Consider the following 26968-nt stretch of genomic DNA (forward strand, 5'->3'; position numbering starts at 1 on the left):
CATCTGAGCGTTCTTCCGGTGGTGGCAGAGCGGCCATTTTAAGAGTTATTTTAAAATGTAATTTTAACTGGGGATGGGAGGGGGATACGGATTGGGGTTTGTTTTGATGTTTCTGTTGATGTTTCTATTTTGTAAACCGCCCCGTCTATACAAGGGTGAGATTTTCTGTTCATAAATAAATAAATAAAGATGGTTTCTCTGCTGAGATTCCTCCCTTGGCCAGAGAGCAAGGGCCAGGCTACCTTTGTAGATAGAAGTCACCGGAAGGGGAAGAGACTCCCCTTTCCCCTCTTTCAGGCCTTTACACCCATGGGGGAGGGAGAACTGTACTAAGATGAGGGAGAAGGCCAGCATGCTATCCCTGTGTCCCCCGCACTGTCCAGGAGGCAGGTTTTCCCAACTACAAGGAGCCCTTGGCCCATTTTGTGACCATTCAAAGTTACATTTTGTGACCATTCAAAGTTACAACGGCACTGGAAAAAGTGATCTGTGACCACTTTTCACACAACTTGTGGCAGCGTCCCCATGGTCACGCGGTCAAAATTCGGACGCTCGGCAGCTGACTCATATTTATGACGGTTGCGGTGTCCTAGGGTTGTAATCACCTTTTTGTGACCTGACTAACCAAGTCCACGGGGAAGCCAGTTTCACCTAACAATCGTGTTCCTAACGTAACAACTGCAGCGATTCACTTAACAGCTGTGGCCAGAAAGGTCGTAAATTGAGGTAAAATTCACTTAACAAATATTTCACTTAGCAGCAGAAATGCTGGGCTCAATTGTGGTTGTAAGTCGAGGACTACCTGTAATCGGGAAAGTTTAAGACCTGATGTCATGGTTCCGACAGATGAAACTCTTCAAAAGAACTTGGAGGCATTGTTTACCTTAAAGAATCTTTTATTCGAGAAACAAAGTATGGGCACTACATAGTTGAAACCAAAAACTAAATCCCCCTCCCCTGGATTCAGAGTAACAAAGTACAATTCCCTCCTCCAATAAACAGTCATAAATTACATTCCCCAATTACCTTGAAGTGGGGCCTTCTCAACCCTCCAGCCCGCCAAAATGCTATCAGCTCTGGGCCCCATGTCCTTGGTTCCCATGGCTAAGTCATTATCATATGACTAGCTGGACTTTCATCCCTATTCCCCCTCCCAGCATCAACTAATTCTAAAAGCAATAGAGAAAATGGCTGCATTTCCATCTGTTGTCAAAGCAAGAACATCCAATGTTAGCAGCGTTGACACCTGAAGCCTCAGAGATACGGACATATACCCACTCGCTCACCTGTGGCAAATGCTGGGAACCCCCCCTTTTCCCCCCTCTTTTTTTGAGGCAAAGTGGGAGAGGTTGGCTCTTTCCTGTATCCCAGTGGGTGCCCTTGTGGCAGCATTGATTTTGGACACTCCCAAACCTCCAGGGATCAGGAAATGGAGGTCCTTCAAACAGAACATGAGCTTCCAACCACAGCAACACTTCCCAATGGGTGGTAAATTATCTCTTGAGATCCACTGTAAGTGCCTTGGCTTTGCTTGTCCCAAAGGTGCTTTTCCAAAAGGCAACTGGGCTTTTCTTGGGTTTTTTCCTTCAAAACATTTTGCATCAGAAGTGAAATGTTTTCAAGGAAAAAAAAACCCTGTGAAAGTCCACATTCAGCTCATGGTTGTCCCAAAGGTGCAAGGAAGTCCAGTTGCCTGTTGGAAAAGCACCTTTGGGACAACCATGACCTGATCGATTGAGAATTTCCATAGACCTTGACTTTGCTGAATTTCAAGAGGTTTACCGGATGTTGCTCTAGATTTAATTACAAGGCATCCAAATCTCAAGCTAGTCAGAAAACTGATGCTAATATTTGTAGCTCCCCTTCGCTTCCAAAGTTTGTCTTCTGAGGCTGATCTCCAGGGTCCTTGGTGCTCTTTGAACTTGGTGGTTTTCTAAGAAGACATTTCATTACCAAACTAGCTAATGGCATCAGCAGGAGGAGTAGTTTGGTAATGAAATGTCTGCAAGATAACTTCGCTCAGAGACCACAAATTAGTCCACAGCTCAATCCTGAGCTACAAATACTCTTCTATTGATCCAACCTCCATTGATAAAACAGGAGGACATCCAGACCATGAAAGACCCAAGTTTCTCAAGATCCTGGGCCAAGAATGTCTTTCAACCAGCACCGTTCTTGCAGTATCTTGAGGCCTGATCTTCCTGTCAAAGGAGAGAAAGGTGACCAGCAGCTGCTCCTATCAGTCCTTCAGCTCAATGGTCTTGATCTCGTGATCCTCTCTAGTTTTAAGGGATTGATGATCACTTGGATTGTATTTGATACCCTCAGTGGAAGCTCCTTTCCTTCCAGAAGAAGCCCAGCGACTTGGAGATACCTGCTGGTCCTAGGAAAGGCAATGTCCTCCCTTAAATGCTGACCAACAGAAACTAAAGGCAAGGTGTGTAGTCCTTGTAGTATATCCAACTCCCTATAGAATCTAGGGTCAGCAAAGATAGAGGATACTCTGCTTTAGTTCAAGGAATTTAGATGGAAGAGCCCATGATAGGGTAGGTTTTCTGGAATGGTATTCAGAAGTTGTGACCATTAAGGCTTCCATTAAGAGAGAGGGAGGCAGAATCAGGAGTGTCCATACCAGTTGGAAGGGACCTTGGAGATCTTCTAGTCCAACCCATTGCTCAAGGTGGAAACTATACTATTTCATACAAATGGCTGTCTGGTCTCTTCTTCAAAATCTCCAGTGATGGAGCACCCACAACTGAAGGCAAGTCATGCCACTGATTAATTTTTCTCACTGTCAGGAAATTTCTTCCTAGCATTGGAGAGCGATGAACCTGCCTTGTCCTTTACTCACATGAATTTATTTATATAGGGTCTTCTCTACTGAGACCATCAGCTGCCCACCAGTATCAATGATTATCATGTATTTATCTCCTGTCTTTATTATTTTTTATAAATATCTCAAGGTGGCAAAAATATCTGATACTACTCTTGTTTTCCCTACAAAGAGGTTACCTGACTGGCTTTCATGCTTAAGGCAGGACTAGAACTCACCATCTCCTGGTGATTGGCACAGTCACCCAGCCGGCTTTTGTGCTGAAGGCCGGGCTAGAACTTACCGTCCCCTGGTTTCTAGTCTGCTGCCTTAATCACTAGATAAAACTCGTCCAATCCCTATTGAAACCTTTGCCTGAATTGTCCCTAAGCCTAGGTGATTTCTTAACCACCCTATTTCTTAAAAAAATGAGGCACGCTGGCTGAGGAATTCTGGGAGGTGAAGTCCACAAGTCATAAAAGGGCCATGTTTAAGAGACCCCTGATCTAGATTCAACTTTCACAATTGAGGTGAATTTGGTCTTTTGCCAAGGCAAGGAAGTAAAATTAAAGGACTGGCCTAAGAGGATATGAGAATTCAAGATGTACCAGAGCAGAACAGAGGAATTTATAGTCTCATTGTTTCCCAGTGATTTATTTTGGTGGTGAGGAGAACTCCCTCTGAGCTGCAGATCCTCCCCAGCCATAATCTTAAAACTGGATCAAGGCCTGTACCAAGCTAATCTATGAGACTAAAATAAATTTGCTTTACAGGGTTTATGAATCACACCGTCATCCGTTAGAAGTACAGATAACACTAATAATATCTGGGAAACATCACTCAGCCATGCCATGCCATGCCATGTGCTTCTCCATATTTTCCTTTATAAATATTAGCTCTTAGATTTTGGCTGAAGCATCCTTCAGGGCCCCAGAAAGCAGTCCTTACCAGGGATCAAGTTAAGATCTCCCTCAGATAGGACCTCACCCCAGTAAATCTCGCCTCAGGATGCAGAGAAACCCCCCCCCCCCCGAAAACATTCAATTTACCATGAAGATCTCTTTTCTACAGCAGAGGAAGAGTATCTTAACTCCAGCCCACTGGCATCATTTTCAGAGCACCCATCAATTTTGAGAACTTGCATGGAATCCAGCATGTCTAAAATCTCAACTTTTATTTCTTTTCATTTTCTTTTCTGGATTGTCATTCTGGAACTGGAAAAGGAAGCTTCTCCTCTGCCGTAGCAGGCAACTTTGAGAACTTAGAACATAGAATTGTAGGGCTTGAAGGGACCTTGGAGGTCTTCTAGTCCAACCCTCTGCTCAAGGGTAGGAGACCTTGTAGCTTTTTCTAGCCTCGCCCTTAGCCTGAGAGGGAGAGATCTCCACAAATGTGGTTTGTCTCCACTACAGAGAAAAAACACTGTGGAGAAAAAGAGTAAATCCCAGTGTACAGGTTCAGATAGTCCTCAACGTAACAACCGTTCGTTTAGCGACTGTTCCAAGTTACAACAGCACTGAAAAAAGTGATCGATGACCGGTTTTCACACTTATGACCATTGTAGCATCCCAGTGATCAAAATTCAGGCCCTTGGCAATTGGCTCGCATTTATGACGGTTGCAGCATCCCAGGGTCACGTGATCCCCTTTTGCGGTCTTCTGACGAGCAACGTTTATTTATTTATTTATTTATGTATTTAATTAGATTTGTATACCGCCCTTTCCCGAAGGACTCAGGGCGGTTTACAGGGTAATTAAAACAAGAAATACAAAAGTTAAAAACGATTAAAAAATTACAACAGTCCCTGAAAAAGTAAAAGCCCCCAATTAAAATTAGAATTAAAATTCTCAGCCTGGGCCAGAGAGCTCGAAGAGCCAGGTCTTCAGGTCCCGGCGGAATGAACAGAGGTCGGGGGCAGTCCTCAGCTCCACGGGCAGCTGGTTCCAGAGGGCAGGCGCACCCACTGAGAAGGCCCTCCCCCTGGGTGTTACCCGCCGGCAATCTTTTACCGGCGGCACCCTGAGAAGACCCTCCCTGTGGGAGCGCACTGGACGAAGGGAGCTTGATGCTGGCACTAGGTGTTCCCTCAGATATCCCGGACCAAAGCCATTTAGGGCTTTATAGGTCATTACCAGCACCGTGAATCTCACCCGGTTAATGGAGAAGCCTGATTTGCATAACAACGGTGGTACTAACTTAACAACTGCAGTGATTGTGTAACTGTGGCCAGAAAGGTCGTAAAATGGGGCAAAATTCACTTAACAATTGTCCTGCTTAGCAACAGAAATTTTGGGCTCTGTTGTGGCTGTAAGTTGAGGACTACCTGTAGTCTTCAACTTACAACCACTTGTTAAATGAACATTTGAAGTAACAACTGCACTGAAAAAAGTGATTTATGATCGGTTCTCACACTTACAACCATCTGCAGTCACGTGATCAGGATTTGGGTGCTTGGCAACCATCAGGAATTTATAATGGTTACAGCATCCAGCAGTCAAGTGATCACCATTTGTGACCAAGCCAACTTTCAACAAAAGTCAGTAGGGATGTTAGTGGGTAAGGTCACAAGATGATGATGATAACAACAACAACAACAACAACATTCAGTATAACTCAATGAAATGGTGTTTAGAAAGGATTTATTTCCAGATAATCAAGGCAAAACTTACTTTGCTGTGGACTGGTCCGGTATAAACATTTCTGTCTATTTTCATAGGTAAAAAAGGGAGTGATTCCCCCATTCCAGCTAAACTGGATTACAACTGTAGTCACGTGTGTTGTATAGTTGGTTAGAACAAAGAAGTTACCCGCCTGGCACACAGCCAGGAAATCCTGTAATAAACTGTGAAAGCTCCACCTACTTAATTAGAAAGCATGGTATTCACTATACAGCTATACTACAATTCCCATAAGGCATCTCTTGAGGAAATAATGTTTAACCCTGTAAATGCTACATGTTCTTACATACAATGCTACTAAGGGTGCTGTATTAACCCTGTAAATGCTGAATACACAAACACAATTCTTAATTCCTAAACTTGATAAAAAATGGAGCAGCTGAATGTATACTGGTTCAGCACAAGCCCCCTGCTCAGGCAGGAAGCCCTATACCATTTCAGACAAATGGCTGACCAGTCTCTTCTTAAAACCTTCCAATGTTGGAGCATTCACAGCTTCTGGAGGCAGGTTGTTCCACTGATTGTTCTGTCAGAAAATTTCTCCTTAGTTCTAGATTGCTTCTCTCTTTGGTTAGTTTCCATCTTTTGCTTCTTGTCCTGCTTTCAGGTGCTTTGGAGAATAGCTTGACTCCCTCTTCTTTGGGGCAGCCCCTGAGATATTGGAACACTGCTATCATGTCACCCCTCATCCTTCTCTTCATTAAACCACACATTCCCAATTCCAGCAACCATTCCTTATATGTTTTAGCCTCCAGCCCCCTGATCATCTTTGTTGCTCTTCTCTGCAGTCTTTCTAGAGTCTCAACATCTTTTGTACACCGTGGTAACCAAAACTGGATGCACTACTCCAAGTGTGGCCTTACCAAGGCATTGTAAAGTGGTATTAACACTTCATGTGATCTTGATTCTATCCCTCTGTTAATGCAGCCTAGCAGTGTGTTGGCTTTTTTGGCAGCTGCAGCACACGGCTGGCTCATATTTAAGTGATTGTCCACTAGGACTCCGAGATCCCTCTCATAGTTACTACTATTGATCAAGGTACCTCCTATAGCAGTGATGGCAAACCTTTTAGAGACCGAGTGACCAAACTGCAACCCCAAATCCACTTATGTGTCGTCGAGTGCCAGGTGGGTGTAGCCCATTGGGTGGGTATGGCCATTTGGGTGGGTGTGGCCTATTGGGTGGGCTTGGCTGTGGTGGTAACGGCAGACTGGGTGGGACTGAAAAGTTCAATCAGTCAATTCCAACTTTGCCAGATCTTTTTTTTCCCCACAAGAAGTTGAAATTGAATCAATTGAACCTTTTTTTTTGCACACAGCAGTGGAGGCCTAAAGCGAAAAAGTTTTATAAAACCCAGTTGAAGGCCTTGGACTGGGGCGATGGTGCACGTGCCCACAGAGAGGGCTCTATGTGTCACCTGTGGCACACGTGCCACAGGTTCGCCACCACTGTCCTATACTATACCTGTACATTTGATTTTTCTTGCCTAAATGTAGAACCTTACTTTTTTCACCATTGAATTTCATTTTGTTAGATAGCGCCCAGTGTTCAAGTCTGTCCAGATCCTCCTGTATCTTAAGCCTGTCTTCTGGAGTGTTGGCTATTCCTGCCAGCTTGGTGTCGTCTGCAAATTTGATGAGTTCCCCATTTATCCCCTCGTGCAAATCGTTGATAAAGATGGTGGAGAGTACTGGGCCCAGAACAGAGCCCTGGGGCACCCCACTACACACTTCCCTCCATGTAGATGCAGTTCCATTGAGGACCACACGCTGAGTCCGGCCTGTCAGCCAGCTACGAATCCATCTGGTGGTGATGCTGTCTAACCCACATTTTTCTATATTATCAAGGAGTAGTTTGTGATCTACTTTATCAGATGCCTTACTGAAGTCTAAGTAACGTATATCCACAGCATTCCTCTGATCCACTAATTTTGTCACTTGGTCAAAGAATGCAATAAGATTTGTCTGGCATGATCTGTTTTTGACCAACCCATGTTACCTTTTAATAATGACTTTGTTTGCCTCTAGGTGCTCGCTGATTCGTTGTTTGATTATCTTTTCTAGAATCTTCCCAGGTATTGAGGTCAGGCTGATAGGTCTGTAATTTCCTGGATCCATTTTTTTTCCTTTTTTGAAGATGGGAACTACATCAGCTCTTTTCCAATCCTCTGGTAGTTCCCCAGTGCTCCAGGATCTTTGAAAAATATAGTTCAGTGGTTCTGAGATCACATCTGCCAGTTCCTTGAGAACTTTGGGGTGTAATCCGTCTGGTCCTGGTGATTTGAACTTGTCTAGGCTGGACAGGTGTTCACTTACCATTTTCTTATCTATCTTAACCTGTGTTTCTATTCTGTTTTTATGGCACTATTTTTGATAGGTTGGTCTGGTTTTTCCCTTTGTGTAAAGACAGATTCAAAAAACGAATTAAAGAGTTCTGCTTTCTCCCTGTTGCTCGTCACCTTCTTGCCACTTTCACCCACTAATGGGCCAATCATTTCCTTCACTTTCTTCTTGTTTTTTACATGTTGAAAAAACCTTTTTTTTGTTATTTTTGACTTTGGTCGCAAGCCTTAGTTCATTTTGAGCCTTAGCTTTCCTCACTTCATCTTGCAGGTTCGGGCTATTTGCTGATATTCTGACTTAGTTATGTGCTCCTCTTTCCACTTCTTATACTTGTCCTTTTTCAATTTGTCAGAGAGTTCTTTATGCAGCCATGCTGGTTTCTTTTGAGAGCTGTTATTTTTCCTCTTCATTGGTATTGTACTAGACTGGGCCTTTATTATCTCACTTTTCAAAATTTCCCAAGCTTCTTGAGTTGTTTTCCCCTTGAGGATTCTCATCCATGGAATCCTTCCCAAGCCCTCTCTTCGTTTATTGAAATTAGCTCTCTTAAAGTCCAAGACTCTAGTTTGACTGTATTCTATTGCTTGTGCTTCCATAATGTTGAATTCCAATATTGCATGATCACTTCTTCCCAAGGTTCCTGTGGCTTCAACACCTTCTATCATTTCATCTCTGTTAGTGAGAATTAGATCCAAAATGGCTAATCCCCTAGTTCCCTTCTCTACTTTTTGGGTGACAAAGTTTTCTACTAGGTTTGTCAGGAATCTGTTTGATCTTCCACTTGGTGCAGAGTTTGTCTCCCAGTTGATGTCAGGGTAGTTAAAATCCCCCATTACTATTGTGATGCACTTCCTACATACCTTAGTTAGTTGACTAGCAAAAAGTTCATCTATTTCCTCTGTTTGGTTGGGTGGCCTATAGTATACATATCCTACTTTTCACATCCATTACGTTTTATTTTGAGGACATAATATAAGAGGATCATAAAATCTACCTTTAGGGTGCCTTAGTGTTTTAATGAAGCTCTTATTTTTAGGCGATCAGCCAGTAGAGTATTTTGAACTGAACAAGCAGGAAATTGGAGTGATGCAATTCTTTGCATACTCATTCAAAAAATGTTTCATTTAGTGCTGTTTTTTTTTAACTTCAGGAAGAATAGATAAAATCTGCCACTTAAAATTGGCTCCTATTGCATGCAATATTGCTTTAATTTAAAAAAAACTGTCAGTTAAAATTCTATTTATTTTAGTTAAATTGTACTGGTTTTAATCTTAGGCACATCTATTTAGAAATGAGACTTGCATCAAAAGACACCAAAGCTGTAGATTAAAAATTAAATTCCTGGTCAGAAAGGTTCCTGTTTTCCAAAGATTACAAACAAAACTTCTCTGGCCACAAAAGATTTAATTCAATATGACCTTCTTTGTTTATGTCATATAGTATGGTTTATTTTAATTGTGATGCTTTTGACATGAATAAACAAACAAAGCTTCTTTGTGGGGAAAATACAATAGTAAACAATCCTATCCTATAAGGTTGGTGTATCAACTATCGGATGATAGAGTAATAAGTATGCTACTCTGAGATCTTGAAGGAAAGATATAAATCTAATACATAATAAAGAAAAAAACACCTGTTTTGTACTCCAAAAGATTCCTTCCTTCATTTCTCAGCCTGAAGAGGCAGGAAACTTTTGTTTGCCAGGGATTCAAAGTTGAACATAAAAATATATAAACATATATATATCTGTGTGTGTGTGTGTCTGTCTGTCTGTCTGTCTCTGTGTGTGTCTGTCTGTTTGTGTGTCTGTGTCTGTGTGTGTGTGTGTGTGTGTGTGTGTGTGTGTCTGTGTCTGTGTCTGTGTGTGTCTCTGTGTGTGTGTCTGTGTGTGTATGTCTGTGTGTGTCTGTGTCTGTGTGTCTGTGTGTGTCTGTGTCTGTGTCTGTCTCTGTGTGTCTCTGTGTGTCTCTGTGTGTCTCTCTGTGTGTGTTTAGTTTAGTTTAGTTTTATTTGATTTCTATACCGCCCTTCTCCCTAGGGACTCAGGGCGGTTCACAGGGCATATATAAATAACGATACAAAAGTTAAAAAGAAATTAAACCAGTGCCCAGTTAAAAAACAATAATAAAGTACTAAAAAACACCAATTTAAAAACCCATATTCCCCATCAGGCCAGACCAGCTAATTCAAATAAGTGGGTCTTCAGCCCGCGGCGGAAGGTTCGGAGGTCTGATGCCATCCGGAGCTCAACCGGCAGTTGGTTCCATAATGCCGGAGCGCCCACAGAGAAGGCCCTCCCCCTGGGGGCCACCAGTCGGCATTCCCTGACCGGAGGCACCCTGAGGAGGCCCTCCCTGTGGGCACGTACTGGGCGGAGGGAAGTTGACGCCGGCAGCAGGTGGTCCCTGAGGTAACCCGGACCCATGCCATGTAAGGACTTAAAGATCATGACCAAGACCTTGAACCTCACCCAGAAGACAACTGGTAACCAATGCAGCTCGCGGAGCAAAGGTGTAACATGGGAGTACCGGGAAACTCCCAAGACAACTCTCGCGGCCGCATTCTGTACCAGTTGGAGCCTCCGAGTGGTCTTCAAGGGAAGCCCCATGTAGAGAGCATTACAGTAGTCAAGGCGAGAGGTCACGAGCGCATGAGTGACCGTACACAGGGCATCCCGGTCCAGATAGGGCCGCAACTGGCGCACCAGGCGAACCTGGGCGAAAGCCCCCCTGTGTGTGTTAAGTATTTGTCAAGTCTTTTTGAATACCTTGCTAGTTAAATCTTCTTTCCTGTTTCAGCCTAACCCAAGGCTATCGGTAGGCTATAGTCACAACTTACGACAGTTCATTATTTGTGTAAATTATTCAAATTGCTAATAAATATCAGCCTCCCTAATTCTTTATTAGCAATATATGGTAAAGGTTCCCCCGCACATGCGTGCTAGTCGTTTCCGACTCTAGGGGCCAGTGCTCATCTCCGTGTTTCAAAGCCGAAGAGCCAGCGCTTGTCCGAGGACGTCTCCGTGGTCATGTGGCCGCCAAAGGCTCACGGAACGCTGCTACCTTCCCACCGTAGTGGTCCCTATTTTTCTACTTGCATTTTTACATGCTTTCGAACTGCTAGGTTGGCAGAAGCTGGGACGAGTAACAGGCGCTCACTCTGTTACACAGCACTCGGGATTTGACCCGCCAAACTGCCGACCTTCTGATCGACAAGCTCAGTGTCCTAACCCACTGAGCCACCGCAACATACATACATTATATATATATATATATATATATATATATATATATATATATATATATATATATATATATATATATATATATATATATATATATATATATATATATATATATGTGTGTGTGTGTGTGTGTGTGTGTGTGTGTGTGTGTGTGTTTTCTGAGGTTTTCGCAGGTGTTTGTATGTAGATCTTTGGTCATTCGGGTTTTTCCCCCACGTAGAATTGGAGGTATCAGGGCAACGTTTCTACGAAATCTAATCCGTCATCCTCAGGCTGGTGGCTTCAGCTTCGTTCTTCTGGGAGAAGTGTGTCATCTTTACCTTTATGTGTGTGTGTGTGTGTGTGTGTATGTAAGTATATGCATATGTATGTGTGTGTGTGTGTGTGTGTGTGTGTGTGTGTGTGTGTGTGTGTGTGGTGCAAAGTCTGAGGCCCCAGATTTGATAACAACCCATATGAAAAAGACGAGTTGTTCAAGCATCGTATAGAAGAGCCTTGGAATTATAGTCTTAAAGATGTTTATGTCAATGTCACGAGTAAATTAACATGCTGAAGGCATCATGATCAATTTGTCAATTTGGTTAAAGAACCAGGCAAGAAGCCAGGAGACGGTGAGTTCTAGTCCTGCCTTAGGCAATGAAAGCTGGCTGGGTGACCTCTCTCAATCCAACTCACCACTCAGGGCTGTTGTTGTGGGGAAAATAAGAGGAGGAAGGCATGTTGTGTGTGTTCGCTGCCTTGAGTTATTTATAAAAAATAATAAAGGTGGGATATAAATAATTTAAAAATTCACAAACAAATACATTTTAACAGGGTTGCCAATCGCACATTCTAGAGCAGTGTTTCTCAAACTCAGCCACATTAAGTTGGGTGGGCTTCAACTCCCAGAAACCTGGCTGGGGAAATTCTGGAAGTTGAAGTCTACCCATCTTAACATGGCTGAGATTGAGAAACATTGACCTAGAACAGGGGTCTTCAAACTTGGCCCTTTTATGACTTGTGGACTCCCATAAATCCTCGGCCAGTGAGTCCACAAGTCATAAAAGGGCCAAGTTTGAAGACCCCTGGCTTAAGCCATCAGATCGAAACCAAATCCCCTCAAGGTTAATGTGAAGATAAATTGGAGATGTGGAGGCTCAAATGCAAGCAACGTCAAAACTGGTTCCATTGCACATGTTGGAGATATTGCTGGATATGTTGGATGTGACGACATCCCTTCCCTGCAAAGAGTACAATGATCAGAAAAACCCATCTTCATGGCTTTCAACAGTGCAGGAAATGCTCTGGAGAATGAAATGAAGATAGCGGTTGGTCTCCTCAACGGGCTGCTCTCCAGATGTCTTGATTTCTGTGCAGAAGATATTTCCTCAAGCTACAGCAGAATGAGGAAGCGATCGAACCATGAGATAGGAAGCAGACCTAGTCCATTAGTCTCATCCACTCTCGGAGCTGGTCCTTGTGAACACACACACACGTCTCCAGTTTCAAGAGCTGGTTTATGTCTTCCTATTTAGTTCACTAAACTATGGTGCTGGAGAAGACTCCTGCGAGTCCCTTGGACTGCAAGGCGTTCAAACCGGTCAGTCCTAGAGGAGATCAACCCTGACTGCTCTTTAGAAGGCCAGATCCTGAAGTTGAAACTCAAATATTTTGGCCACCTAATGAGAAGGAAGGACTCACTGGAGAAGAGCCTAATGCTGCGAAAGGTTGAGGGCAAGAGAAGAAGAAGAAGAAGAAGAAGAAGAAGAAGAAGAAGAAGAAGAAGAAGAAGAAGAAGAAGAAGAAGAAGAAGAAGAAGAAGAAGAAGAAGAAGAAGAAGAAGAAGAAGAAGAAGAAGAAGATGATGATCAACAACAAACTTAGAAGGGACCTTGGAGGTCTTCTAATCTAGTCCAACCCCCTGCTCAGTCAGGAAACCCTATACCATTTCAGACAAATTGTTGTCCAGTCTCTTCTTAAAAACTTCCAGTATTGGAGGATTTACAACTTCTGGTGGCAAGATGTTCCACTGATTAATTGTTCTCACTGTCAGGAGATTTCTCCTTAGTTCTAGGTTGCTTCTCTCCTTGGTTAGTTTCCATCCGTTGCTTCTTGTCCTGCCTTCAGGCGCTTTGGAAACTAGCTTGAGTCCCTCCTCTTTGGGGCAGCCCCTGAGATATTGGAACACTGCTATCATGTCCCCCCTCGTCCTTCTCTTCATTAAACTACACATACCCAATTCCAGCAACCGTTCCCTATATGTTTTAGTCTCCAGTCCCCCAATCATCTTTGTTGCCCTTCTCTGTACCCTTTCTAGAGTCTCAACATCTGTTTTTACATCATGGTGACCAAAACTGGATGCAGTATTCATCCAATATCAAGAGAACTAGACCTGCCTCCATTTCTTATCTAGCAAATCTTGATCACTTGGATGCTTAGGCAAGGTTGGACAGCATCTCAAAAGTCCTTCCCATACAGCACAGATGACCCATCCCATTTTGGAGAAGTTTCAGAGCCTGTGGATTCTTTCCAATACTGTAAGACCAGTTGGTTAAATTCCTACATGCCTCGGCTGTCCAGATCAAAGTTCTTGTGTCACGGATGCAGAAGCAGAGGTGGCTTATCTACTTCGGTCCTTCCTTGATCCGAGTTGTAAATCTGGCATGGGGTTCTTGCTTCTTCCTCTTTACCCCAAGCCTTTTAGGGAAGGGGTTACCCAAAGAAACCACACCAGCTAACTGCTTGAGTAACTCTCTTGGGCAGTTGAAACAGACCCAGGCAGGCTATCAACCACCCATTGCATGACACATCCAAGCCCTCCTCAAAGGATTTGCTGCTGTAAGCATGTTCCAAAAAGTGAAGGAGGCTTCCTTTATTTCATTTCTTCATTGGGCAACAGGTCACTTCTTTAAGGCTGAAGAGGCTTGCAGTTTTTTTCCCTCCAGATCGGAAAAGATGGGGAGAGCAGACTTGCAGCTCCTGAGGACACGGCTGGTCCTTTGGGTCCTGCTCCAGGCAGGTAAAGCTAACATTTCTTTTCGTTAGATTCAGAATATCATTTAATTTAATTCATTTAATTTGTGTCTTGCCTTTATTATTATAATAACAAACGTCTCCAGGCAATGAGGGGATAGATGGGGAACTCATCAAATTTGCAGACGACACCAAGCTGGCAGGAATAGCCAACGCTCCAGAAGATAGGCTTAAGATGCAGAAGGATCTGGACAGACTCAAACACTGGGCGCTATCTAACAAAATGAAATTCAATGGTGAAAAAAGTAAGGTTCTGCATTTAGGCAGGAAAAATCAAATGCATAGGTATAGTATAGGTGGTACCTTGCTCAATAGTAGTAACTGTGAGAGGGATCTCGGAGTCCTAGTGGACAATCACTTCAATATGAGCCAGCAGTGTGCTGCAGCTGCCAAAAAAGCCAACACATTGCTAGGCTGCATTAACAGAGGGATAGAATCAAGATCAAGTGAAGTACTAATACCACTTTACAATGCTTTGGTAAGGCCACACCTGGAATACTGCATCCAGTTTTGGTCACCACGATGTAAAAAAGATGTCGAGACTCTAGAAAGGGTACAGAGAAGGGCAACAAAGATGATTAGGGGGCTGGAGGCCAAAACATATAGGGAACGGTTGCTGGAATTGGGTATGTGTAGTTTAATGAAGAGAAGGGTGAGGGGTGACATGATAGCAGTGTTCCAATATCTCAGGGGCTGCCCCAAAGAAGAGGGAGTCAAGCTATTCTCCAAAGCTCCTGAAGGCAGGACAAGAAGCAACGGATGGAAACTAGTCAAGGAGAGAAGCAACCTGGAACTAAGGAGAAACTTCCTGACAGTTAGAACAATTAACCAGTGGAACAACCTCCCTCCAGAAGCGGTGAATGCTCCAACACTGGAGGTTTTTAAGAAGAGACTGGACAGCCATTTGCCTGAAATGGTATAAGGTTTCCTGCCTGAGCAGGGGGTTGGACCAGATGACCTCCAAGGTCCCTTCCAACTTTTTTATTATTATTATTATTATTATTATTATTATTATTATTATTATTATTATTATTATTATTATTATTATTATTATTATTATTATTATTATTATTATTATTATTATTATTATTATTATTATTATTATTTTATTATTATTATTAATCCAGGGGTAGGCAACCTTGGCTCCTTTTATGACTTGTGGACTTCAACTCCCAGAATTCCTGAGCTAGCCACGCTGAGGGGAAAGGGAGAGGTTTCCAAGCTGAGCCATGCTGGCTCAGGAATTCTGGGAGTTGAAGTCCACGAGTCATGAAGGAGCCAAGTTTGAGGACCCCTGCTTTAATCCCTTTATTCGGGGACTAAGTAACTTGGTCCTTAATCATTTCCTCCCTTTGTGCTTCTTTGTGTAGGTCTTTGTTTTGCTGCTGGGATCCGGAGAACGTGGGTCATTGGAGGCAAGGAAGTGACACCCCATTCTCGGCCCTTTATGGCCTCCATCCAACTGGACAACAGACACCTCTGTGGTGGCTTCTTGGTGAGACGGAGATGGGTGATGACAGCAGCTCATTGTCAGATCCCCAAGTGAGTAAGAACTTACCCCACTCCCTTCTAGCACCGACAATGTTACCTAGTTGGGTCATGAAACATCTGCAGGCAAACCACCAAGGTCAGAGAGCACCAAGGACCCCACAACTCAACCCTGAGCTACTTCTGTTGGTCTTCTATTCTCTTCTATTGGTAAATAACAACCAGTGTGACGTGTTGCAAATACTACATGACAAACAGATCAAATTATTCCCTCTCAAGGAGATTATTATTCTCCAGTAAGCCTGCATGCAAAGTCAGCTGGACTAGAGCTCCAATTTGTACCAAATAGCCTGAGAGTGTCTCCAGAATAATGGTTGGGGAATTCTGGGAATTGAAGTCCACACGTCGTAAAGTGGCCAGGGTTGAGAAACATTTCTAAATCCTTTTCTGCGTTTGCACAGTGTTGCTCACATGATGGGTTTGCCTAAATGTTTGCATAACTTAATACAACGACTGAGGAACAAATTGATGGTGGTGGCAGCAGATAGGGCTTCTTTGATGAATGTTTTCAGTAACTAGGAGTTTCTTTGATTAATGTTTTCAGTTCTTGAAGGGATAAAGAAAGCTACCGTATTTTCCGGCGTATAAGACGACTTTTTAACCCATGAAAATCTTCTCAAAAGTTGGGGGGTCGTCTTATACGCCCAGTCGTTTTATACGCCCGAAAATAGTACATAAATCAATCGAGCGCCCCCGTTCTTGCAAAGCAACTTCAAGCCTCCTTAGTCCAGTCCCCCCTCCAACGTGACTCTCCCTTCCCACCCCCAAGAGCCTCTAAGCCCCTTCCCCTCCCCCTTGCAAACGCCAGACCCCGGGAGCGACAGGAAGCCCCCCCCCTCGCCCAAGCGGCATCTGAGCATAAGCAGATTGCGCTGGGACGTGCAGGCTGCCGAAAGGTGGGGACTCGGAGTTCCCGCGGTGGTTGCGGATTCTGGCGTGCCATTTGCAGAGTCCGGCCTGGAAGAGCGCGTCGTGTAAACGCAGCTCTTGTATTTATTCCAAAGGGTGGGTGGAAGGAAAAGCCCCTTTCGGCTCCGGCGTGGCTGCAAGTCGGCGAGCCCGGGAAGGCACGCCCTCCCCTCTCACTGTGGAGGAAGCAGGGCAGGATGGCGTCGGGCGGGAGCCGGCAGGGCAGTCCTGCGCACGCGCGTGCTCCCCGGCTGCTAAGGAGTCCTCAGGGAGCCGTGGCAGGCGCCTCACGCCCTTCCTTCTCGAGGCGGCACTGGCGGAGCCGTCTGGCGTTGGGCGGGAACCGGCAGGGCTTTGCACCCTTCTGCATCAGACGGGTCTGAATCAGGCTTGTGTCAGACTTTTGGCAACTGGCATGTAAGTATTTTCCGGCGTATAAGACGAAAAATCTTGAAAATCTTCTCAAAAGTCGGGGGTTGTCTTATACGCACAGTCGTCTTATACGCCGGAAAATATGGTATGTAGACCCTGATAAGAGAACTGGTTCAAACTTGCCAAGGACAAGGATTCTCTTTTATCATACATTGACTTAGAACCTAGAATAATAGGGTTGGAAGGGATCTTGGAGGTCTTCTAGACTAACCCTTTATTCATGCCGGAGATCCTATACCGTTCTAGACAAATGGCTGTCCAATCTCTTCTTTAAAAACTTGCAGTGTTGGATCGTTCACAGCTTCTGGAGGCAAGCCGTTCCACTGATTAATTGTTCTCACTGTCAGGAAGTTTCTCCTTAGTCCTCGTTCTTTCTTTAATGATCTTTAACTTTAATAATTTGCAGACTCATTTTAAGATGAAAAACACATCTCTTAAATAGGTAGAGGAGCATTAACGAGATCACAAATTATGGGATGTTGCGCGCCACATGCTAGAACCTCTGAGCATGTACGTTGCATCAGCGATGGGTCAAAGGCTGTTAGTCAGTGAAAGAACTCATTCCAAACCCAATATGGTTGAACTCTGTATAGGGGATCCTCGACTTACGACCACAACGAAGCCCAACATTTCCACTACTAAGCAACACAGTTAAGTGAGTTGTATACCCCATTTTCAACCTTTTTTCCCCCCAGGGTTGTTAAACAAATCACTGCAGTTGTTAAGTGAAACATGCAGTTATGAAGCCAAGCTGACTTCCCCCATTGATTTTCCTTTTTTCAGGAAAGTTGTGAAGGGTGAATACATGACCATTATATTATATGCCAGTTGCCAAGTGCCCGAATGTTGATCACGTGACCATGGGGATGCTGCAAAGGTCGTAAGTGTGAAAAACGGTCGTAAGTCCCTTTTTTTCATTGCCATTGTAACTTTGAATGGTCACTAAATGAACGCTTGTAAGTCAAGGACTAACTGTATAAAGGAATCCTCCACCTTTTTAAGGGGCTCCTCAAATGCTGTTTTTGCTTGTGTACATAAATAAAGAGTAGATTTTGAGAATCCAGCTCGGATTCTCAGGTAAAGCGAACTAGGCAGACGGATCTGCTGACATTGATGGCTAACATAACTGTGAGTTCACTAAAGGGCCAAACTCCATTTTAAAAATAGGTGTGTGCGCATAAAGGTACTCCTCGACTTACAACAGATTGTTTAGTGACCGTTCAAAGTTACCATGGCCCTGCAAAATGTGACTTGTGACCATTTTTCACAGTTACAACCATAGCAGCATTCCCACGTGGTCACGTGATCAAAATTCAGATGCTTGGCAACTGGTTCATGTTTATGACCGTTGCTTGTATCCCAAGGTCCTGTGATCACCTTTTGGGACTGTCTCAAAATCAAAGTCAACGGGGAAGCCAGATTCACTTAACATGTTACTAACTTATCAGCTGCAGTGACTCACTTAACAACCATGCCAAGAAAGGTTGTAAAATGGAGCAAAACTCACTTAACAATTCTTTTCACTTACGTAATAACAGAAACTTGGGGCTTAATTATAGTCGTAAGTTGAGGACTACCTGTATTGCCCTATTTCCCAAAAACTAAGTTTCTCTTGAAGAGAGTGTTGAAGGAAAAGTCTTCATCATGGTTCAGTCCAAGCCGGAAATAAACAACATGCCGACTGCTTTAGAAAGAAGATTGCAGTTTATTGAAGAGGAGAGCCAGACAGGAAGATGGCTCTGGAAGCAAAGAGAGCGAGCACACGTAGGGAGTAGGGTTTTATACCCTCTGGGGCTCTTGAGGTTGTTTCCTGTTCCTGTTTGAGGCTTTGTATTTCCTGTGCCATGTATTTTGACCTGAGTGAGTGTGCCCCTCTGGCATCTCTGTGTTAATCCTATTATGTCCTATCTTAGAATTTAGGTGGGGTATGTAGATTTTATATATGGGACGCGGTGGCTCAGTGGGTTAGGACGCTGAGCTTGTTGATCAGAAGGTCGGCAGTTTGGCAGGTCAAATCCCGAGTGATGCGTAACAGAGTGAGCACCTGTTACTCGTCCCAGCTTCTGCCAACCTAGCAGTTCGAAAGCACGTAAAAATGCAAGTAGAAAAATAGGGACCACTCCGGTGGGAAGGTAACAGCGTTCCGTGCACCTTTGGCGTCTAGTCATGCCGGCCACATGACCACGGAGACGTCCTCGGACAAGCGCTGGCTCTTCGGCTTTGAAACGGAGATGAGCACCGGCCCCTAGAGTCGGAAACGACTAGCACGCGTGTGCAGGGGAACCTTTACCTTTACCTTTACCTATGTAGATTTTAGGTGTCTTTGTCTTCTTAATCTTCCAGCTTCAACCTTTTTGAATCATTTACATCTGTATTTCTACAGAGCTGTTTTCTGCCTAGGGGAGGGAGACTTGGGGCTATTAAGAAAAACTGGGCATGCTTTTCTGCCTCTTTAAGGTCCTTTGATGAAATCTATTTTTCTGCCCTTTTAATATTTCCTTCTCTGGGGGGCTGTCTTCCCACAAGAGGTTATGTTTCTTTTTCTTGTGGAAATTGTCTTATGCAGTAGGGACCAATATTGCCACTTCTAACCTTTTCTCAATTTATCCCAGCAGGCGGTCCTCACAGTTTCGTGTCATCCTCGGTGCTCATTCACTCAAGACTCCTGAGACCTCCCAGCAAATCTTTGGAATCAAGAACTCCATTGCTCACCCACTTTTCGAAGCTGAGACAGTGAAAAATGACATCCGTTTACTCAAAGTGAGTGTGAGGAGAGAAACAGGCATCTGTTTGGGTATACAATGGCAGAAGAATAGCATTATATTATTTTGCTACCGCACATTGCAAAGAAATGTCTTTTTCTGATAAAAGTCTCAGTTAAAGGATATTAATGTTTAGTGCAAGATCCTAAGGCCAGGCCTTCCTTCCTTCCTTCCTTCCTTCCTTCCTTCCTTCCTTCCTTCCTTCCTCCCTCCCTCCCTCCCTCCCTCCCTCCCTCCCTCCCTTCCTTCCTTCCTTCCTTCCTTCCTTCCTTCCTTCCTTCCTTCCTTCCTTCCTTCCTTCCTTCCTTCTCCCTTCCCTTCCCTTCCCCTCCCCTTCCTTCCCTTCCTCTTGTTTTAAATTTAGGGAAGGGTTTGCACAACTTATTCAGCCAGATCAGTTACAAAACTTGCTTTTCATTTGCAAAACTGATGCTTTAAAAAAGATTTAATTAAATGGTCGAGAAATGAGAAATTATGCTGAAGGCTATTTACATTAATAAAAATATGCTCTTTTGCTGAACTATTATTTACTGCCGCAAAATAAAGCAAGATTCCAGTTACTTACTGGAGTCTCAATAAATGGTAAATTTAAAAAAGCATCCCGGAAGGCACCTTATACCGAATCAGCCATCTAATGATTCTAATCTATCTATGTTCTGCTGTCTTCTAAGCTTGATTGGGAAAAATTCTTCTGATTTCAGGCAACTGGGGACTAAAATTCTAGTTGTTCATCAGTGCAAGATATATTTCCTGTCTCTCAATTCCCAAACTCTCATAGCATCATTCTTAACACACTAGCATTATCCCAAATTATTAATCAAAACCGGGGGTCTGTTTCCTATTGTTCTGTGTATTAAAAAGTAAACACTAGGTGGCGATCTTGGTTTCCTCAAGGAAGAAATAATTGCAGGCAACATGTGTGATATACTTAAGTTCCAGCAGGGTGGAAATGGCTAAATGGCTCCACAGACCAGGACACGTCAGATGGCCAACATCTGGATGGTGTGGCACAACACTCGGTTGTTTTGAACAGCTTCTGAAATGCTCCCCCTCAACATTTCTCTCTAGACCTCCCAAACCTTTTGGATCTCTTTGCATGAACAAACAGCTAGCCATAAAAACTGCAAATACAACTTATGTAACATTATGGGAAAAGAATCTTTAAAGAGTAACACAGAAAACTGTGCTTGGATAAGTTGGGATTTAGAATAGAATAGAATAGAATAGAATAGAATAGAATAGAATAGAATAGAATAGAATAGAATAGAATAGAATAGAGCTGGAAGGGACCTTGGTGGTCATCTAGTCCAGTCCCCTGCTCAGGCAGGAGAACCTATACCAGTGATGGTGAACCTTTTAGAGACCGAGTGCCCAAACTGCAACCCAAAACCCACTTATGTATTATTGGGTGTCGAGTGGGCGTGGCCCATTGAGTGGGCGTGGCCCATTGAGTGGGCGTGGCTGCAGTGGTAACAGCAGACTGGGTGGGACTAAAAAGTTCAATCAATCAATTCCAACTTTGCCAGATCTTTTTTTTCCACCGCGAGAAGTTGAAATTGATTGATTGAACCTTTTTTTCCCTTGCACAGGGCAGTGGAGCCCTAAAGCAAAAAGGTTTTATAAAACCCAGCTGAAGGCCCAGGACTGGGGCGACGGCGTGCGTGCCCACAGAGAAGGCCATAGGTTCGCCACCACGGACCTATACCATTTCAGACAAATGGCTGTCCAGTCTCTTCTTAAAAACTTCCAGTGTTGGAGCATTCACCACTTCTGGAGGCAGGTTGTTCCACTGGTTAATTGTTCTAACTGTCCGGAAGTTTCTCCTTAGTTCCAGGTTGTTTCTCTTCTTGATTAGTTTCTATCCGTGGCTTCTTGTCCTGCCTTCAGGTGCTTTGGAGAATAGGTTGACTCCCTCTTCTTTGTGGTTCATACGTTGCAGATGAATCACGGTGAAAATGCAACATCGACTTTAGCAGCCCATCTCTTCTTTTCTCTCTGCCTGCAGTTGAATAGGTCGGCCATTTTCAACAAGAATGTCCAGCGGATCAAGTTACCTCAAGCCAACAGCGATCCTTGCCCTGGACTCCCGTGCCACGTTCTTGGCTGGGGGGACATCTCAAATTATGCGACCGTCCCCACCGAACTCATGGAAGCCAACACCACCATTGTGGACAGGAAGGCTTGCAACGAATCGTGGCAAGGACACGTCTTCAAGAACATGGTTTGCGCAGCCAGCACCAGTCCCGTCCTGCGTGGTTTCTGCTCGGTGAGCCCTGGGGGGGGGAACTTTCCCAAAATAGAAACTGAGGAGTTTGATATGCCATGTTTGGTCCGAGACTGCAACACCACAAGGGTGAAGTTGCGAAGCTGAGAATGTGATCAACAAAGGGCTAAGGCTGTCATCCATTAGGCCCCTGGTCAAAAGTTGATGGATTAAACCAGGGCTCCTCAAACGTGGCCACTTTAAGACTTGTGGACTTTAACTCCCAGAATTCCCCAGCCAGCCAGAATTCTGGGAGTTGAAGTCCACAAGTCTTAAACTGGCCAAGTTTGAGAACCCCTGGATTAAACTGATTGGTTCACTCTCCTTATTAACCATCTCTATGGGCAATATACAACAAAGTATATGAAAAACAACCAAAAATAACACAGGTCGTCCTCAACGTAGGACCACAATTGAGCCCCTGTTGCTAAGTGAAACATTTGTTAAGTGAGCTTTGCCCCATTTTGTGACCTTTCTTGCCACAGTGGTTAAAGGAATCAGTTAAGTTAGTAACACTATTGTTAAGTGAAACTGGCTTTCCCATTGGCTTAGCTTGCCAGAAGGACACAAAAGATGATCACATTAACCTGGGACACTGAGACCGCGATAAATACATCCCCGTTGGCAAGCGTCTGAATTTTGATCACGTGACCACGGGGACGCTGCAACAGTCGTAAGTGTGAGAAATGGTCATAAATCACTTTACAGAGCCATTGTGACTTTGAATGGTTACTAAGGGGACTGTTGTAAGTTGAGAACTACCTGTATCAATATGATGAATGAATGAATGAATGAATGAATGAATGAATGAATGAATGAATGAATGAATGAATGAATCAATCAATGAATACAGGAGTGACTTTGCAGGAACTAATCTACCCATGCTGATCATTACCTCTCTACCATCTGTTTTTTCTTCTTCTTCTTCTTTTGCCTTGATTCCAATGTCCTTGGGGATTACCAAAATCTATTATTCGTAGCTGGCTGACCGGCCGTACTCAGCATGTGGTCCTCAATGGAACCGCATCTACATGGAGGGAAGTGTGTAGTGGGGTGCCCCAGTGCTCCGTTCTGGGCCCAGTGCTCTTCAACATCTTCATCAATCATTTGGACAAGGGGATAGATGGGGAACTCATCAAATTTGCAGACGACACCAAGCTGGCAGAAATAGCCAACACTCCAGAAGACAGGCTTAAGATACAGGAGGATCTGGACTCGAACACTGGGCGCTATCTAACAAAATCAAATTCAATGGTAAAAAAAGGAAGGTTCTACATTTAGGCAAGAAAAACCAAATACACATATATAGTATAGGTCCAGGGACTTCAAACTTGGCCCTTTTATGACTTGTGGACTTCAACTCCCAGAATTCCTCAGCCAGGCAAGTCATAAAAGGGCCAAGTTTGAAGTCTCCTGGTATAGGTGGTACTTGGCTCAATAGTAGTAACTATGAGAGGGATCTCGGAGTCCTAGTGGACAATCACTGAAATAGGAGCCAGCAGTGTGCTGCAGATGCCAAAAAAGCCAACACAGTGCTAGGCTGCATTAACAGAGGGATAGAATCAAGATCAAGTGAAGTACTAATACCACTTTACAATGCTTTGGTAAGGCCACACCTGGAATACTGCATCCAGTTTTGGTCACCACGATGTAAAAAAGATGTTGAGACTCTAGAAAGAGTACAGAGAAGAGCAACAAAGATGATTGGGGGACTGGAGGCTAAAACATATGAAGAACAGTTGCTGGAATTGGGTATGTCTACTTTAATGAAGAGAAGGGCAAGGGGTGACATGATAGCAGTGTTCCAATATCCCAGAGGCTGCCACAAAGAAGAGGGAGCCAAGCTATTCTCCAAAGCACCTGAAAGCAGGACAAGAAGCAACGGATGGAAACTAATCAAGGAGAGAAGCAACCTAGAACTAAGGAGAAATTTTCTGAGAGTGAGAACTCCAAGATCCCTTCCAACTTTATTATTATTACAAAACTTTTATTTAGTCATTTAGTCATTTAGTCATTTTATTATATTTGTATACCGCCCTTCTCCCGAAGGACTCAGGGCGGTGAACAGGGCATATGTAAAAAATTAAAAAGAATTAAATAGTAGCCCAGCTAAAACAATCAATAATAATATAAAAATCCCCATTAAAACCATTAAAACCCCAACACATCCCCCATCAGGCCAGGCCGGCTTGTTCAAATAGATGGGTCTTCAGACCGCGTCGGAAGGAGCGAAGGTCAGGTGCCATCCGGAGCTCGACCGGCAGTTGATTCCATAAAGCCGGAGCGCCCACAGAGAAGGCCCTCCCCCTGGGGGCCGCCAGCCGACATTCTCTGACCGGAGGCACCCTGAGGAGGCCCTCTCTGTGGGAACGCACAGGGTGGAGGGAAGTTGACGCCGGCAGCAGGTGATCCCCGAGGTACTCCGGACCCATGCCATGTAGGGCCTTAAAGACCATTACCAGAACCTTGAATCTCACCCGGAAGACAACTGGTAACCAATGCAGCTCACGGAGCAAAGGTGTAACATGGGAGTACTGGGAGTACTGGGAGTACTGGGAGTTGTACCAGGACAACTCTCGTGGCTGCATTCTGTACCAGCTGGAGCCTCCGAGTGGTCTTCAAGGGAAGCCCCATGTAGAGAGCATTGCAGTAGTCCAGACGAGAGGTCACGAGCGCATGAGTGACCGTACACAGGGCATCCCGGTCCAGATAGGGCCGCAACTGGCGCACCAGGCGAACCTGGGCGAAAGCCCCCCTAGTCACAGCTACTATATGATCTTCCAGAGTAAGCCGCGAATCTAGGAGGACTCCCAAGTTGCGAGCCCTATCTATGGGGGGGTAAAAGCTCACCCCCCATGGAAAGAGGTGGAATATTCTGAATATCCCGGGATGCCGGAATGCATTCAAACTGACTGGCGCTGATGACTGACACGGGTTGCTGCCAGCATCCTAGGTATTAACCAGGTATCTCCTTAAAATGTAAGATGTTCCGAGTACCAAGTACTGGAGTTATTAGAGGAAGCTGCAATTTCTTGATGTATTTTGCAAAGTTTTTGGACATAGTTCCCAGTGCCCCGATGACAGTTGTTGTTGTTATTGTTGTTGTTGTTGTTGTTGTTATTATTATTATTATTATTATTATTATTATTATTATTATTATTATTATTATTATTATTATCTACACAGTCAGCCAAATGTTTAGACTGGGTTTGACATTTTTGTCCTTATGAATATTATTCTTTGAGGCTTGATGTCATGTTACTGCAAGGGGGGGAGCATGGGGATGGGGCTTGGACCCCTTTGCCAAGGGCCGTGACGGAGACCTTGTCCTTTACCATCTCTTCCTTCTTTTGTAGGGTGACTCAGGTGGTCCTTTAGTGTGCGGGAAACACGTTCAGGGCATCGTCTCCTTCAACGGAAAGAGATGTGGCGATCGGTGGTTTCCAGATGTCTATACCCGCATTTCCAATTACATCCCCTGGATCCGTTTCGTCCTGCAGACCTTTTGACGGGTGGTCTTGGAAGGCTGGGCGGGGCTCTCAAAAAAAAGATGAGCTGATTGGTGGGAGAGGAGAAACACATTTACTCAGCTTTGTCCAGGTCTACAACTGCCAGAATTTCCAAGTCATACACAGCCAGATTGACGGGACGTTCTAGGTGATGCTACACTGACAATTGCACAGATTTTTTTTAAAGACAGCATCCATAGAGTAATTAATTTTTTTTCATCAAGGGCATGGTATTATTGTACATCTATAGAACGCTATCTTCCTCTTCTTCTTCGTCCTCCTCCTCTTCCTCCTCCCCCCTTCTCCTCCCCCTTCCTCCTTCTCCTCCTCCTCTTCCTCCTCCTCCTCCCCATTCCTGGACTGTACTACAAACAACTCACCCACTTACAATCAGTAATGAATCACTTACGAATCTTGGAACAATTGAGTAAAGTTCAAGTCCTTCCAGCCTAATTCCTGGCCTGCTGACTTCATGCTTTCTTCATTCCAGCTGTAGAACTTGGAATTTTCCACCTAATTTCCCCACTCTGGAATTGTGGGTGGGGGCTAGTCATCTTGCTATCGCAATCACCGAACAATTAAAAATCCTTGCAGATCTGGAGCTGATTATCCCGACATCTAGCAGCCTTTCTCGTCTCTTCCTGCATCACCACATCACTGTTTCACAGGCCTTTCCCTCACGGCCTTGTGTTTTCACTCTGTGGGGCGGAGGGACATGGAGACTTTTCATGGCACAATTTCATGTCTTTCTGGGCACATGTTAACAAGGAATGTTACTGTCTTCTTTCCATCTTGAAACCAAAATTCCCCAGAAATACAAAATAAGCTTTTTTAAAAAATGACCTAAGCAGTCTTCATTACATAATCAATGGGACAGATATAAAGAAGGCAGCCTAGCCACGATTTTGCTAATTTTGACTTAATTTAAATGAACATTTCATTAAAAGTGATATTAAACACCCTTAGTATGAGGATCCCTCATGCATTTATAACGTTTCCCTTCTGTGGCATTAAAAATGAGTATTCAGAGGCAATTGGGGCACCGAGGCCGTTTTGGCCCTCAGGTTTTGCAATGCCATATTAGGAAGTTTAAGTTCTAAAGTTTAACCAAAGATGGCTTTCGGCATCTTCGCCCAGCCCGAATCTTGCCCCACTGAACAGCAGAGGACAAATCTGCTTTCCATATGAAAGCCTTTCAGATATTTAAAGATTGCTATCATGTCTTTGCTTAAATCTGAACATCTGCGCCTAATGCCTCTTAAAAATAAAAAAATCCAGCCTGGGTCTGCATTCAGGCGATGATGACATTGCAAAGAGTTCCTCTGTTTTCCTTTCATATTCCTATAAAAATTGGCTTGGCTGTAGGGAGATTCTCAGTAGCTTCTTAGGTGTGGTTAAGGTTGACTATTCCTGAACATTTCCCTTTTAAAAATGGATGACTGGGCATGTATTGACGT

General features: G+C 44.1%; 1 protein-coding gene across 3 annotated transcripts; it reads left to right on the plus strand.

Moving 5' to 3' along the window:
* The first annotated feature begins 13489 nt into the window (after positions 1–13489).
* LOC308660016 (serine protease 57-like) lies at positions 13490–26301 on the plus strand. Of its 3 annotated transcripts, none has more exons than XM_081314220.1 (5): positions 13490–14074; positions 15459–15630; positions 19590–19737; positions 21745–22005; positions 25359–26301. In XM_081314220.1, the coding sequence occupies exons 1-5, from the start codon at positions 13900–13902 to the stop codon at positions 25509–25511; spliced, it is 909 nt and encodes a 302-aa protein (XP_081170346.1). In that variant the 5' UTR covers positions 13490–13899; the 3' UTR covers positions 25512–26301. The 3 variants fall into 3 exon arrangements, with proteins under 3 accessions (XP_081170346.1, XP_081170347.1, XP_081170348.1); XM_081314221.1 differs by having other exon boundaries at positions 19593–19737; XM_081314222.1 differs by lacking the exon at positions 13490–14074 and adding an exon at positions 14299–14333.
* Positions 26302–26968: the final 667 nt, after the last annotated feature.

The sequence above is a fragment of the Vipera berus genome, assembly GCF_964194415.1.
Source record: "Vipera berus genome assembly, chromosome: 1".
In the NCBI taxonomy this organism is placed as follows: domain Eukaryota; kingdom Metazoa; phylum Chordata; class Lepidosauria; order Squamata; family Viperidae; genus Vipera; species Vipera berus.